Source organism: Xenopus tropicalis, chromosome 6 (assembly GCF_000004195.4).
Source record: "Xenopus tropicalis strain Nigerian chromosome 6, UCB_Xtro_10.0, whole genome shotgun sequence".
In the NCBI taxonomy this organism is placed as follows: domain Eukaryota; kingdom Metazoa; phylum Chordata; class Amphibia; order Anura; family Pipidae; genus Xenopus; species Xenopus tropicalis.
This window is the reverse complement of record NC_030682.2, coordinates 64,526,393-64,543,385: the sequence shown is the minus strand read 5'-3', so window position 1 is coordinate 64,543,385 and position 16,993 is coordinate 64,526,393. Positions and strand designations below refer to the sequence as shown.

Here is a 16,993-nt window from a genome sequence, read left to right as displayed (position 1 = left end):
GTGGGGGAGGTAAGGCAAAAAGTATTTTGTAACCTTCTCAAAGAATTTTCAGGGCTCACGTGTACTGAATATGTGTATACCAAATGTGGTGGAAATGTATTAAACTCCCCCAACTCCTAAGACATGTTTGGATGTTTGGTGTACAGTTGGTTTGGTTATCCCGACTTTAAATTTAGCTTGGACTGTTGTTGCCAAATAGGTTTGCCCTTTTTTTGCCTTGGATGTTCTGATTTGTACAGAATGACAAGTTCCAAAGGAACAAAAAGGAGTGACCCTGTTATGTCCACTGTCGTCCATAAGATCTGGAAGAAGATTCAGTCTTTTTTTTTTGCTGAATGGTAAAAACATACTCTTGGTTCCAGTTACATCAGCTGTGATTTGCTAAAGGCCTGGACCGAAGCCGTGCCAGTGACTAATTGAAAGTAGTATCACCTGTGCAGTGGTGAAGCCAAAACGCCTGTCTGACTACTACAGAATTAATGCTGGCTTTGGCTGCTAGTTTTACAGCATCTATTGGAGCACCAACCAGAAAAGCAATCCATGCATTCAATTCCATCAGTAAATCCAGTAAGAAGTGATGAGAGCTAGGTGGGTGTTCTATTAATTTCCTACACCAGAACCTTGCAAATCAGACCTGATAAGGCTGATCTGAGGATTGCAGTAGTATGAAACTTTAAGGGTTGCCTCAATTCTATGATTAGGTTTTTGTCCACTGACTGCTAAATAACTGAGCAAAGAGTTGAAAGGAAGTTGCTATATGTTATAAGAAGTGTAGCAAACTTTGCTCCAAATATAACATAATCCCATAAGAGTCATTAATCAGAATGTTAATAGTTTTCAAATTACAAGGACAGGTTTAGGCGCCATCGCAGCCTGATCTGAGGAGAAAATGAAGCCTGCCTGACCAACATCAGATTTTCGCCACAAATTGGTTGAGTAGACATACACGGGCAAATAAACTGGCGAATTGCTCTAAAGAGCCCAAAACAGCAGCTTAAATCCATTTTTGGCTGCCAGAATCAGTGAAGCCCATTTGGAAGCTGCAAAGAGGCAGAAGATAATTAAAAAAAAGGAATGAAAAAATGAAGACCAATTGGAAAGTTGCCAAGAACTGTATTCTTTAACCAACTTAAGTTAACTTAAATTATTATATCCTCATTGTGTGTCACTCCACTGTCTTTAAATGCATAATAGTATAGTGTTGTAGAGTACTTGCAAGTGAACAAAATGGTAAACTATAGCGCAACTTTTTTTGTGGCTATTTTAGTAGATTATAAAATGCAAGCTTTCAAGGCAATTTAGGTTACTTCTTAAGGCATGGTATAATACAAAAACTGAAAAATCTTAACATTTATACACAATAGCACAGGGTAAAAAAGCTATTATAAATCTGACATGTTGGAATATGTCATAAGGCTAAAAGGCATTTCTGAAAAAGTGTAGGTTTCGTGCGGGAAGCAGCGATTTCTTTGACAGAATTGTATGTGGTAAAATATGTACTTATGATCCAATAATAAAAAAAAAATTTCCTTTCTTGCTTTATGTAGAATTATGACATTTTTTTTTATGTACAATTTAGACAAGCAATATTGGGGCTCACATGTATTAATAAGCCACGGGGGAGCTATGTCATGCAATCTATTAAAATGTACAGACATTTATAGTGTCCACATTATCCCCAGAAACATTTATCTTAGATACTCATTTTAGGGTGGGACAAAATATACTGAGTGGTAAAAAATGTTGTTTTAGTGGTAAGCGACATTCAGAAACAGTGAATGTCAGGCAGCAGGAATCCCAAGCAGGTGAGTCAGTGTCTTTCCTCTAAAACACAGATTCTATTATGCAGTTAGTATTCATTTTCAATAAAAAAAAAAAAAAAAGCCTAGTTGTAATGTAACTGTATATCCTCACTTTAAGGAGTTGCCTACCATTTTGTAATGAACAACCCTTTAAACTCCTTCAAAAATGTCAACAATTTTCTGGTATACCTGCTGTATGTTAGGCAGGTATTAGTATTATTTACATTGGAACATAACATTTGCTTTTACAGAGGTTTTTATCAGGTAGAACTGCAGCAATCAAAATGTAGTTCACTTTCACTTGAATGGGAAACATGCTTTGTGTGGCAGATGTTTCTACATAGAAGTTATTATTTCTGAGCTAAAAATTGCAAATTGTGATGGTAAATCTTTAGCAAAAACCATGTACTGTCCAAAGCAGCTCACCTAAAGTCTGCTGTTGCAGCAAAAGATTCCTGTTCTGTGATCGAAAAAACACAAAGGAACCCTTCCCCACTTCGAAAGTAATTATCTCTGATGGCTGCATAGTCCTCCTGGCCAGCAGTATCCAAGATATCAATCTGGACTTCCACTCCATCCAGCACAACCTTTTTCCTGTAACTGTCTGCTTTGGTAGGTTCGTAGTCTTCCACAAACTAGTAAACAAAACACAAACTTAAAGAAAACATTCCTAAGAATGGTCTGGAATTGTTACATGTGCATATATTATATATATATATATATATATATATATATATATATATATATATATATATATATATATATATATATATATAAGCGTCAGCTGATATTTTACCTTTATAACAGGTATGGATGTTTTAATAAAAAAAAAAATAGTTTTTTATGTTTGATTCAAAATAAACTTTTTTTTTTATACAGCTTTTTATGTCTGGACTATAGTCCTCAAAGTACGCCCCCCTCCAGCTCCAGCTCCCTGCTGCGGAGTCAAACTACGGCCCGCTCCGGTGTCCTCCCTCTCCCAGCTCCCCCATTCTGTCCATCCTCCCTCTTCCAATCCCCACTGCAAGGGGCGAGGACGCAGCGGGGGCGGGGTCTGGCCCGCTGGCCATAGTTTGAGGATCCCTGCTCTAAAGCTTTAGAGACCTAGTACATAGGAGGGGAACAGGAGGGGTGAGTGGGTTGCACTTGAATTAAACACAGGGCACCTTTGAAGATTTTTTTTTTGCGGGGGGAACAGCGCAGTCTCTGTGACTTTGTGCAACTGCAGAATACCAAAGTGCCATGGATATTTTTCCACTGGCGATTTACATCGCTACCAGTTGGTGTAATAAAAAGCCACAGGAGAACAGAGAGTTCTCTTTGAATTGTATTTAATCAACACACAGTGCATACACATTATACTGCAAATATAACAAATATAATACAATTTCCAATAAGTCCAAAACACAACTATATTACACATATATTAACATGTGGGAGAGGCAGTTTACACGCCATTCATGCTTGGTATGTATGGATCCAGAATGATATTTTATCAAAAAAGTGCATGCCTGATCTGCAGTCGAGCAGGAGCCAGCAAGCATGGGCAAGTAGACAGTTCTTTTACCAGCTTCCTGTTCAATGGTGGTGAAGGAAAGCTTAGTATACTAAAGCGGACAGAGCTTCATTATAGATAAGGAAGTTACTTATCTGAGCTGCAAAACGTTTACTTATTCTTTAAGCCCAAATGGAAGGGCCTTAAATTGAATATGGTCTTGGCTCAGAGCAAGGGATACCAGGGAGCCTAGGGAAAGATGGCTGTGGCCTTCTTTGGACAAGAGCAACACTACAGCATTAAAATACATTGACACTTCAATGCCATGTACAAATAAGAATATTTCTTAAGCTATGTAATTATTTTATGCAGAGGTGTGAAATTATTGAGCTGCAAAAATTGTTTGCTGCCTGAATTTGTCCTATTATTGGGTAAAAGGTGATCTGTCACTAAGAAATAATTCAGGCAGGTGCCATTTTGTGGAAACAAGGCAAACTATGCATTATCCCAAAATTCCATGTAAGAGAAGAAAGAAATGTAAGAAAGGAGGACATGATGCACACACCCAAGCACAAGTTATGCAACACAGTGAAGAGGGCAGGGGCATGCGAAGAGTTAAGTAACATTAGGAAGTATAGAAATTACTGTAATTGCAGCCAGGACGAGAAGGTAAAATATGATTGACAACTAAGATTTTTAAAATTAGTTTATAACAGCTATTGATGTTTGAATAATGAAAAATCCCATTAATATCAGGGAGAGGTGGCATGACCAACCATGGCCCATTACTATCTTCCAAAAAAGGCAGCTCATAACATTTAATGACATTAACACAAAGTTATTGACATCGCTGGGAAAAGTAATTCTGATTTGTCCACAGAAACAGAGCCTATATAGTGAAATAATCAGATTTTTTTTTCATTTCCTGAAGCAAGCATACCAATTTAATATTTTAAATTAGATTTTCATATACAGGTATGTGATACTTTATCCGAAAAATTACGAAAAGGCTATCACTGATAGACTCCATTTTATGCATATAATTCTAAATTTTAATACATACTTCCTTTTTCTTTGTAATAATAAAACAGTACCTTGTACTTGATCTCAGTTAATATATAATTAATCTTTATTGGTGAAAAAATTATCCTGTTGGGTTTATTTCATGTTTAAATGATTTTTAGTAGACTTAAGGTATGGAGATCTAAATTACAGGAAGACCCCTTATCTGGAAAACCCCAGGTCTCAAGCATTCTGGGAACGTTACAGGTATAGGACCCTTTATCCAAAGTAATAATAGTGCCAAAAGGACACTCCTACCTCTTGCTTTTTGTCATTTTGTACAATTCACAGGGAAGGCATGTCCTCTGTAAATAAGGTTTATTAGGAAAGGAGTTAATACAGGAGCAAAGTAAAGAGTAAAGGACAAACAAGTAAGAAGTATCCAAAGAACTACTATATTTTATTTCATCTATAGATTAAATTATTGGAAGCAATCGTTCTTTTCCTTCAATCCAATCAATCCCTACCTGACAGGCTCAACATTTGCCATAAGCAGCATGTTCTTCATTCAGGGAAATCCATGACCATAAGTATATTATGGAAGAAGATAAAACACCCCACAAACTGTTAAAAGTCAGCTAAACAAAGGTCTTCATCTAAGCTTGCTGGGTGCAGGAAGCAGTAAGAAAACAAATGAATCATGCACAGCATTTTTTGGCAGCCGTACTGCTGAGCAGGGCAGAATAAACCTGCCTATATTATACCTCCCAATTGTCATAATTTTCACAGGACAGTCCTGATTTTAAAAGCTCAGCCCCCAGTCCCGGGTTCTTATTGAAAAGTCCCTCATTTCCCTTTGATCACCTGCACTGAACGCCAAAAAAGATATAAAGTTTCTCAAACTTAATCAGATAAGTAGGCTTTTGGCAGAGAGCCCAGACTACTCAACACCTGCAATTAGATACAATTGTACTAATAAGATAAACAGGTCTCTTGGGGGAATGGAGAATTGCATCGTAAAAGGCAATTTCACCTTCATTAGCAAAACTGTAAAAAAAAACATAAAACAAGACCCCAAACCTACCTCCAGAGTATTTAGGGGGTGTGGTCACAAAAATGGGCATGGTACCTCTTTAAATTTTTCAAATGTTGGGAGGTATGCTATATGTAAATACTGATTTGAAACTGAAAGTCCCAGCACAGGTGATGTACAGTAGGTCTGTCTCTAACTCCAATTGGCACAGAATAAAATATAAAACCTGAGTTGCATGAGCTGCAGCATATTCACTAGATAAAAGACTTCTTTATATAAAATAGCTGGAAATCCAAAGGTCATATTTGCCCAAGGTTTACAAACACAAGATGCCAAACTACAGCTTCAACTATGCTTTAAAACTTACAGCACAGCAGCTTTGGAACTACTAATTCTAGCACAGAAAGGGTTACTAGGATTTAGTTAAAACAACTGGATTTACGGGACAATCAAGTGACAGTTAAGAGAGGGCTGGTATTATATTTGGTGATAGAAAATTGGTATTATATAAATTTAAATCTCATTGCTGCAGCCACCAGTCCTCATAGTAATGTTGGCAGCCTGTAGAACTTAAGCTTCTGCATGCTGAATTGCACCTTGTATTTTATTTTCCATTTACCCATGTTCATTTGTGTTCATTTATGCTGGGAAATGGACAGCTCTCTTTTTCTACTGGTATTGGGATCCCTTATCTGGATACCTGATACCCAGAAAGTTTAGAGTTACAGGATGGCATCTCCCATGGAGCCCATTATAAGCTATTCCCGTTTATTTAGCTTTTTCCTAATAATAAAAAAGAACATTACATTGTGTTTAGTCCTAAGTACCCTGGTGATCTACCCAGGTGACTGAGCTATTCTTTTAGTCTTATTTAATATTTAACTGTTTATTATAATATTTAGTAGTCCATGCATTTGGTGATCCAAAAATAGATTTCATAACTGTATCAGCAAATCAGCTTTGGTAATAAAACAAACAAAGCAAAAATGACTTACCTCATCATACATAAATTGAAGTGTTAAAGCTGATTTTCCAACTCCACCACTGCCTACCATGATGACTTTGTGCAATGCCAATGAATTCTGCCCTTTGGGCTTATTTGCTGCCATCTTCCGATTTTATGTTAAATTCTGAAGGGGCAAAAATATAATAAGAAAGATCCATTAAAGATTAGCACAAAACAGCCTCATCTGGCCATTCTCAGTATGAAGTACATTAGGGTTTCTTAAACCCTTCAGCTTGGTATTCTGCCTTTTTGGGCAGGGTTTGGTTTCGGGCAAGTCCACTGTCCTGGCCAAACCGATTCCAAATTATCATAAATAAGAATATGCTAATTAGCATCTGGAAGGGTTAATTGCTGCACGCGCCAATTTTTAACCCCTCCGTGTTGGTTCAGTATTCAGCCGAATCCATTGGGGTGGATCCGGGGGTTCGGTGCATCCCTAATAATAAGATGTGTCAAATATTTATTGCCAATGTTTTATTTGATTGGCTCTTATTATACAAGACAACTTTTACTGTTTGTATCTTTAGCAGGTTGTAACCCTACATTTTTGTTTTAAAAGATACATTTTAGGTACTAAATTATATTTTTCATTGGCTTTTAAAACATGTAACCTTTATTTATCCCTCTTTACAGTGCACATTAGTGGTGTCTGCAGAAACCTACCTGGCTGCAGAGGTCATGAACCCACTTCTAGTCTGAATAAAGACCTGCTCCCACATTTACAGCAACAATGATGGATAAAAAGGGGGTGTGACCAGACCAAGTACTAACTCTTGAAGCTTATTAAATTTTAATTTGACCAAACCTATTGTGGAAGATTGCATAAAGTGTTAGTGCTCAGTGTTGTAGAACTTATGACTCTACATCCTATAGCACATAGCTTATTACATCCACAGCATACAGATTGCGGCACTTAAAGGGTTAAATTAATTGAACATAAACAATAAATCAGAATTGTTGCAAATCAGTGTAACATGAAAAAAACAGCAACAGGAGTCTGGTGTGAAGTACAGCTTATGGTCCTTTGAAACAATTATGTGGTGGAAATCCTGTACATAGCACTGCTGACCCTTAAAGTACTTATCCTAGTTTTTTTTGATTTTGAGGTGATCCACCAACTTGTCGGCATCACTGAAAGACTTGGAACTAGATAGCACAAGCTTTCAGGGGTGACCCCTTCTTCAGGTGCACCTGAAGAAGGGGTCACCCCCAAAAGCTTGTGTTGTTTGTTCATTTCTGCAAATAAATGATTTAAAGGCATTGCCGACACACTGGAGTGCTTCTTCCCCTTTGCAAAGATACATGGAAAAAAGGCTAGGGAGCGGCTGTGGAAGTCAAGCACCCTTTGAGAACATGTATGTAAGTGGTGTGCTGAAGATTTTTCTTTATGTTGAAACTAGATAGAACATATTTACACTACTGACATAATGCGAAACCAGCTCAGCAGATACTCCTCAGTAGTGATCAGTCACTCAGATAAAAAAAGCTGTATAATAAATGCCCTGGTTGCTGTGATTGTGGATTCCAAAATAATAAAGGAAACAATTTAAATAATTTATATAGTGTATAAAGCTTATTTTGTTCAACTAGAAAAGAATTTGGAATTATGTATTAGGGTGACAGATCCCCTTTAAAAGCAACATCCATCAAATATTATACAAACGATATGGGATAACAGTGTAGAACTAGAAGTAAACAGGTGTGCATAATGGTGTCATGGACCTCACATGTACCGCTGAAGAATATAAACAGTCCCACAAACAATGAGGTTGAATGAGTTTCCAAGGCAGTGCATGTACGCAAACATATGCAGTCTGCAACTATGGATCCCATACCATAGCCTATACCATAAAGACTGCAAGCCAGTGATTGAGCCCCATATTGCCTAAACCTAAAAATTTGCCAGGCAAGGGATATAACAACTTGAGTCACTTCCACCATGTAAAAGAGAACAACCTTAAAAGGAATGCTGCTCTATACAGAACCTTCCAGCATGGTCAGGCCCAGATTTGTGGCAAGGCCACAAATGCCTGGGCCTAAGGCGGCATAAATTTATGGGGTGCATGGCAGCCAGCCGCAGGTAAATTTTGCTCACATAATGAGCACTGGGGACAGGACACACAGAAAACTTCAGTGCATCCTGTCCCCAGTGCTCCGTATGTAAGCTAAAAGAACACATATGTACACAATCCTGCAGAGGGGTGGCCTATGGAAGGATTGTGCTGCCCACAGCCCAGAGTGACTGAAACAATTATGGAAAAGTCTTCAGCCATGTCGGCTTTGGTAAATATTGCTGGGCTGGGTGTGGCTTCGGAGGGCTTTTGGCTGCAATTTTTTTTTTTTTACTAATACTGACACATTCCCATGGATTTTCATAGGAATGTGTCAATACCAATTTAATAACACTTGGAACTTAACTCACAGGAGCAAAACTGCCAGGCATATTGGAGCATTTTGGAGCATTTTTTACTCTTGTAAATGAAAAGGTACCAAAAATAGTTTATTTCTTCACACTTTATGGCTGACAAAAATCAACAAGGGGCAGTTGTAATCCATTTGAAGCAGCGTAGGTGGTTTTTCACGGTGAGGGCAATGAGGTTGTGGAATGCCCTTTCTAGTGATGTCGTAATGGCAGATTCTGTTAATGCCTTTAAAGGAGAAGGAAAGGCTAGTAAAGAGTTAATCTCAAGCTGCAGGCATACCTTCAGTTGTCTCAATAGTGCCCTTAAGTCTCCCCATATTTCACCTGTTCAGAAGATCAGAAGCCAAACAGGAAGAAAAAACGCTGAGCTGTGTAAAGAACGTTCCCATAATGCCTCACTCCTGCACAGACACCCAGACCAGGTGTACATGCTCAGTTAGTAAGACTATGAGTCAGCTTCCTGCTGATTGGCTCAGATCCACATTCCTAAGGGGGGGAGTGAGTTCTTAGCATTCTTGAGGGAGGAGGGAGCAGGAAAGAGCAGAGAACAGAAAGCTGCATGTCTCTGGCAGAGGAATTATAGACACAACTAATCTTTTTTCAGAGAAGTCAGTGCAGCATTTCTGTGAGTGCTTATGGCTGTATTTACATAGACCTTTCTGATAAAGCTTACTTAGTTTTTACCTTTCTTTCTCCTTTAAGGGCTCTGGCACACGGGGAGATTAGTTGCCCGCGACAAAACTCCCTGTTCGCAGGCGACTAATCTCCCCGAGTTGCCTTCCCATGCCATCCCACCGGCGAACATGTAAGTCGCCGGCGGGATGGCAGACGTGGCGGGGCGATTTCGGGAAATCGCCGAAAAAGACTTGCGAGTCTTTTTCGTGTGCCAGAGTCCTAAGAGGGGCCTGGATGAGTTCTTGAACAAGCATAGTATCCAAGGCTATTGTGATACTAATATCTACAGTTAGTATTAGTAGCTGTATATATAGTTTATGTATGTGAGTGTATAAATTGGTAAGTATAGGTTGTGTGTGCTGGGTTTTCTTGGAAGGGTTGAACTTGATGGACTCTGGTCTTTTTTCAACCCTATGTAACTATGTAAGATGTGGCTCCTTCTCCTTACATAGACCAAAAGGAAAATGACCACAACACACTAAATCTCTGTATGAAGCATAGACTATTCCACATGTTGCATGGAGTGCTACTAAACCCCACTGAGTTTTTCTCCCACATCAGCAACTCCAAAATTGATGTTCTTGAAAGATCAGTATAAACTAACTTACTCTGATAATGAAAAAAGCATAGATACACTAAGGGGCTGATTTACTTACCCACGAACGGGTCGAATGGAGTCCGATTGCGTTTTTTTCGTAATGATCGGTACTTTGCGATTTTTTCGTATGTTTTGCGATTATTTCGGATTCTTTACGAATTTTTCGGATCCAATACGATTTTTGCGTAAAAACGCGAGTTTTCCTATCCATTACGAAAGTTGCGTAAAAAGTTGCGCATTTTGCGTAGCGTTAAAACTTACGCGAAAAATGCGCAACTTTTCGCGTAAGTTTTAACGCTACGCAAAATGCGCAACTTTTTACGCAACTTTCGTAATGGATACGAAAAACTCGCGTTTTTACGCAAAAATCGTATTGGATCCGAAAAATTCGTACAGAATCCGAAAAAATCGCAAAACATACGAAAAAGTCGCAAAATATTCGTTTTCAAGTCGGAACTTTTCCAATTCGGGTCGGATTCGTGGGTTAGTAAATCAGCCCCTAAGAGTTTATGGAATATTTTCTTATTAAATTGATAAATGCATATTTCTTCTCTTGTTATCTAGCAAGACCTGGAAAAGGCCTTTAATAAAATCATGTGGCCATATCTAACATAAGCAAGAGAGATAGATTTCCTACTACTTTGTTATATGTAACCAAGGTGCATGTACTGGCAAAAGGCTGGATTTCCGATTGTTCTCTCCTACACACTGCCCTTTTAATCTAGCCCCTTAGACCTAACACATGAGGATCTAAAAAACATTAAAGGCCTATTAGTTGAGGCCATAATTTACAAATATGCCCTAAATGCAGACTATTTGGTGTATATATTGTGACAGATTGTCTGGGAAAACACTAGAGGGAAGATACATATCTCCCAGAATGCTCCATGAGACCCAGCATATTAGGAGAAAAAGAGAAGCTGTGTATAATCCGCATGAAATAACTAGTATGAGTCACCACTAGTATGAGTGATGTGTCACCACTTGGGGGAAGGGATCTCTCTGCCAAGGAAGCAGGAAGTAGTTACTGAGGTAAGGAAAGATTGCACAGACTCCTGAGGAGACCCAAGGCTGTTAAACAGATATGCCCTAAGTGGGGCTAATACTTTGGTGGAGAAAGCAATATTTGAGTAGTTAGTCTACCAGTAAACGAGGCTGTTCTGAACAAAAACCGAGTTGTTGTTACTTTTGTTATGCACTGTTGCAATTTATTTCTTTTTTGAAAAGCTCTGTTGTGAATAACAGCTTTCTGTTAACCTGGATGTCCCTTTCTTTTTATGTTGAGAATAACAAATGGACAGCAGTCCATGTTTCATCTTATTCTTCGATTATTATTTTAATAAAACTTGAAGACTGTTAAGGCTACGGCCACATGGGACTGCTTTTTGGCATGCGAATAGGACAAATGACTCACAAACTCCCAATTAGCTTGTGTGATATCACTTGAGATGTTTGCCAATCCGGAGTGACATGCTATCTGCTTAGGGGAACTGTGACTAGAGCACCATTACACAATGCAGTCTAATGTCAAGGTTAAAATAAGTCAATAACACGATGAGCACAGTCATTTGAAGGTTTAGTGTTTGAATTATGGGGCACAGTTATCTACAGGGCACCTAAGGGGTATATTTATCACGCTGTGTAAAAAGTGGAGTAAAACATTACCGGTAATGTTGTTCATAGCAGCCAATCAGATGCTTTGCTTTGGTTTTCCAACTGTTGAAATCTAATTGCTGATTGGTTGCCCTGGGCAACATCACCCGTAATGCTTCACTTGACTTTTTAGTATGATAAATAAGCATGATAAATATACCCCTTAGTGCAGGGTTTCTCAACCTGTGGGTCAGGACCCCTTTGGGGGTCGAACGACCCTTTCACAGGGGTCGCCTAAGACCATCGGAAAACACATATTTCCGATGGTCTTAGGACTAATTTTATGGTTGGGGGTCACCACAAAATGAGGAACTGTATTAAAGGGTCATGGCATTACGAAGGTTGAGAACCACTGCCTTAGTGTTATGAAATTTCTGTTTATGCAGGTGGTACTCTCCTGACCAGTATGAAAAAAAGATACAGAAGTAGTTTGGTAATCTGAACCTTTACAGGGGAGAGGAAAGAAGTCAATTATCTCTTTAAATTAGAATTGCCAACAGACGGAAGGATTCTTAGAGGAAAACTGATTGATACTGGCATTTTTGGACTTGCAGTTTAAAGTATGCTGATATCTAAACAAGTCCAAGATCAAACCAGTTGTATTTTTGTAAATTTCATTTCTGAAATGTTTATATTATGAAAAATAGTAACATTTCTAATATTTTAGTATGTAGAATCATAACTATCATTACAAAAGTAAAATTACATCAACATTTTAAAAGCTTAGGCTGTCCTAAAAAAACCCCGCAAAAAACAATATATTATGTGCTCAGGTAAATCCCATTCAATTGCTGTTTAGATTTAAAAAAAGGATGTTAGTAAAATAAACTTTGGGAAATGATAAAGGGTATAAAAATAATATATACAGTGGTGTGAAAAACTATTTGCCCCCTTCCTGATTTCTTATTCTTTTGCATGTTTGTCACACAAAATGTTTCTGATCATCAAACACATTTAACTATTAGTCAAAGATAACACAAGTAAACACAAAATGCAGTTTTTAAATGAGGGTTTTTATTATTTAGGGAGAAAAAAAATCCAAACCTACATGGCCCTGTGTGAAAAAGTAATTGCCCCCTGAACCTAATAACTGGTTGGGCCACCCTTAGCAGCAATAACTGCAATCAAGCGTTTGCGATAACTTGCAACAAGTCTTTTACAGCGCTCTGGAGATATTTTGGCCCACTCATCTTTGCAGAATTGTTGTAATTCAGCTTTATTTGAGGGTTTTCTAGCATGAACCGCCTTTTTAAGGTCATGCCACAACATCTCCATAGGATTCAGGTCAGGACTTTGACTAGGCCACTCCAAAGTCTTCATTTTGTTTTACTTCAGCCATTCAGAGGTGGATTTGCTGGTGTGTTTTGGGTCATTGTCCTGCTGCAGCACCCAAGATCGCTTCAGCTTGAGTTGACGAACAAATGGCCGGACATTCTCCTTCAGGATTTTTTGGTAGACAGTAGAATTCATGGTTCCATCTATCAAAGCAAGCCTTCCAGGTCCTGAAGCAGCAAAACAACCCCAGACCATCACACTACCACCACCATATTTTAATGTTGGTATGATGTTCTTTTTCTGAAATGCTGTGTTACTTTTATGTCAGATGTAACGGGACACGCACCTTCCAAAAAGTTCAACTTTTGTCTCGTCGGTCCACAAGGTATTTTCCCAAAAGTCTTGGCAATCATTGAGATGTTTTTTAGCAAAATTGAGACGAGCCTTAATGTTCTTTTTGCTTAAAAGTGGTTTGCGCCTTGGAAATCTGCCATGAGTCGTGAACACTGACCTTAATTGAGGCAAGTGAGGCCTGCAGTTCTTTAGATGTTGTCCTGGGGTCTTTTGTGGCCTCTCGGATGAGTTGTCTCTGCGCTCTTGGGGTAATTTCGGTCGGCCGGCCACTCCTGGGAAGGTTTACCACTGTTCCATGTTTTTGCCATTTGTGGATAATGGTTCTCACTGTGGTTCGCTGGAGTCCCAAAGCTTTAGAAATGGCTTTATAACCTTTACCAGACTGATAGATCTCAATTACTTTTGTTCTCATTTGTTCCTGAATTTCTTTGGATCTTGGCATGATGTCTAGCTTTTGAGGTGCTTTTGGTCTACTTCTCTGTGTCAGGTAGCTCCTATTTAAGTGATTTCTTGATTGAAACAGGTGTGGCAGTAATCAGGCCTGGGGGTGACTACAGAAATTGAACTCAGGTGTGATAAACCACAGTTAAGTTATTTTTTAACAAGGGGGGCAATCACTTTTTCACACAGGGCCATGTAGATTTGGAGTTTTTTTTCTCCCTTAATAACGTAAACCTTCATTTAAAAACTGCATTTTGTGTTCAATTATGTTATCTTTGACTAATAGTTAACGGTTTTTGATGATCAGAAACATTTAAGTGTGACAAACATGCAAAAGAATAAGAAATCAGGAAGGGGACAAATAGTTTTTCACACCACTGTATTTATAGGTCCAGATTCCCAACATCATGCAGATTAGCACCTGTCCCAGTAAAGCTTACGAAGTAAGGTCCCTATCACATTCATTTACAGTCAATTTTATAAGAAGTCAAATAATCTTTAATGGTCATTTAGTACCACAAGTGTTTTGGATAAAATTTGCCATGGAGCTACCAGGATTACCTAGAACTACAGCCACCTTAAAAATTAATCTGAACAGACTGGCGGGATGCAAAAGCGGGCAAAAAGTGCTTTAATAAATGGGCGTCAATTTGCACAATGACTGTGTACATTTTTATATACCAAAGGTCATAAATGACCCCTTTTATTCTTTTGGAAGTCTTGGGGGTAAGGGTACGTAGAAAAACATGCAGACACTAAGTAGAATTAACAGTATATAAACAGCAAGGAAGAGCCAGAGCACATGCAGTAGTGCTTGTAGACACACTGCCCTGGCTGATTCTAGTTTTAAGCTTCTGAACTCTGCTTCTGCACATTGTACTCCTCTAGCAGAAATATACTGAACCCATGGGGAATTTTAGAACATGCTGATTTTTAGAAGCGTATTTATCAATGGGTGAAGGTTAAAGTTCACAATTTCATAAATACGCTTCTAAAAATTCCATAGGAATTAATAGAACGTGGGTGAGTTTTTATGTATTAAGCTCACATTTTGATACATCTGGCCTTAAAGGAGAACTATACACCCCGGGTGCAAAAATCACCCATAACTATCACTTTCTAGACCCCCCTCACCTCTCCCTTATAGCACTGTTTTTAAATTTAATGTCTGTCCCTATCTTTAACCGCTAACTAACTAAAAATGCAGAGGAACGCAGCCCCCTACCTGCCCGACATCTTCTTTACGACTGAAGACACTTTGGGTCTCTCTGGCGTTACGAAACTACTTGCGCGTGCGCAGTTGGAGGTGGCAGGAAATCTGCTTCAACTGCGCACGCGCAAGCAGGTTAGGTGTCGGCGGCGAGACCAGAAGTGTCTTCAGTCAGTAAGATGTCGGGCACGTAGGAGACTGTGCTCCTCTGCATTTCTATTTAGCAGTTAGAGATAGGGACAGTAGTTAAACTTAAAAACAATGCAATAAGGGAGAGGTGAGGGAGGTCTAGGCAGTGATAGTTATGGGTGCTTTTTGCGCCCGGGGGTATAGTTCTCCTTTAAGTTGCTCTTTTCTATTTAGTCTGTCACAATGGCAGTGCAGGTAACTGCTGCATTTGTATGAAGGTGAACTACACATTTAACACTAATGCAGTACTGTTATTGCATAATGCATACAATTTGGCATCCAGCAGGTTAACAGGATATAAAGCATTACACAGCTTGGACCCCTTAAAAATGTAATTGTTCAACAAATTTGCAGGGCTATAATTTGAACCTGTTAAACATTGAAAAGTCAAAGCACTAATATACATTTCATTTATTCACTAAATTCTCTTCTGTAAATTGTAATCTTTCAAAAGCAAGAAAGCCTGCCAAAGATCAGTAAGACTGAGGGTATTCTGTTGCCAACTAATTAATAAAGCACAGATGTTTTTATAATTAATATATACAATATACTTATAATTAGTAGTACAAGCAGCAGCAGCAACAATACATACATGTTTAAACACTTCTTCAGAGCTCAAAAAACCTGATAACCATTTGAAGCAGTGATAGTTTTTTAATATTATCTGCTCAAAAAAAATATGGAGCATTTCAGATTTCTAAATATTTTCTCAAGTAGCACAGTAAAGATTAAAGGCCCTCTATAGACTTCCAGACAGATAGCAATAAATAGCAACACTTGTTAATTCTGGGGGTATTTCAGCATGCTGTTATAGTCCAGTGCTGTCACTGAACTAGAATACTCCACAGGAAAGAAATGAAACGGACTGCTTAAAGCATTCAAATCCATTAAATGGCATGACAGTCAGTAAAGTGTGGATAACTGTAATAAAATAATCTGTTGGGAATCCCCAGGCCAATATTTTGTTAAAGCTCCCACATAATGTAACAAAAACAAAAAGAGGAGCATATATTGTATAAACTAACTTGCTGGAGAGGCCCTGGAGCTGCACCACACCCCACAGGGAAGTGTGTTTTTATTCCTGTGCAGGATACTCATATTCACTGTATGAAACCACATTCCCAAACAAGGTTTTTAAAAAAAAACACAAGCCAAATATCAACTTAAAAAACACAGATTTCAAATCACACATAAAAAATGAATTTTTTTCTAAGCCATCAAGTGCCAAGCCATAGCAGCCCAAATAATCATCTGTGCACATACAGCATGAAGCAAAGCAATTACAAGCTAGCACTTGCTGACACGCCGATACATATCCTCTCTGCTTTATTGTCACAAAAGCATTACAGCGATGTTAATCCTGGGCACAACAGAGAAATGCCCAGCCTACAGCCTCCTTGTTTTTAGTGAACTACTGGTCTGAAGCGTGCCGGGTGGCACTAGACATTGTCATGCAGCCGCTGCATAAGTGCCACTGGTTGGACATCCCTGAGCTAAGCATACAGCGGCCCCATCACATCAGCTACCTGACCTTACATGGACCAAGTTAAGTCCAGCTTTATAACAATAGTCTAATTTCCACATTTTCAAAGCAAGTGCGATTTCCACATCACCATCAAGAAAGAAATAAAGAAAAAAACAAGGTCAAGAAATACCATGTACCTATAAACTCCCACTAGGACTGATTGTTAACAAACATATTTAATTAAGGAGAGATATAAAATTTAGTTAAAATAGCGCATACCGCTATGCTAGTTAAAATATGCTTTTCGCGGGACACTCCCGATTTCTTAACAAAACCCGCAGTCCCGGATCGGCTTCTTAAACGCCCCACAACG

The 16,993-nt window shown here is 38.6% G+C and overlaps 1 protein-coding gene across 1 annotated transcript in view; it reads right to left on the bottom strand.

Annotated features, from left to right (window-relative positions):
- Positions 1–16,993, bottom strand: part of rala (v-ral simian leukemia viral oncogene homolog A (ras related)) — a 30,257-nt gene extending 13,264 nt beyond the window's left edge. The window contains 3 exon segments of the mRNA NM_001015915.2: positions 2,229–2,437; positions 6,328–6,462; positions 16,900–16,993. Coding sequence (NP_001015915.1) covers positions 2,229–2,437; positions 6,328–6,441 — 323 coding nt within the window. The 5' untranslated portion in view covers positions 6,442–6,462; positions 16,900–16,993.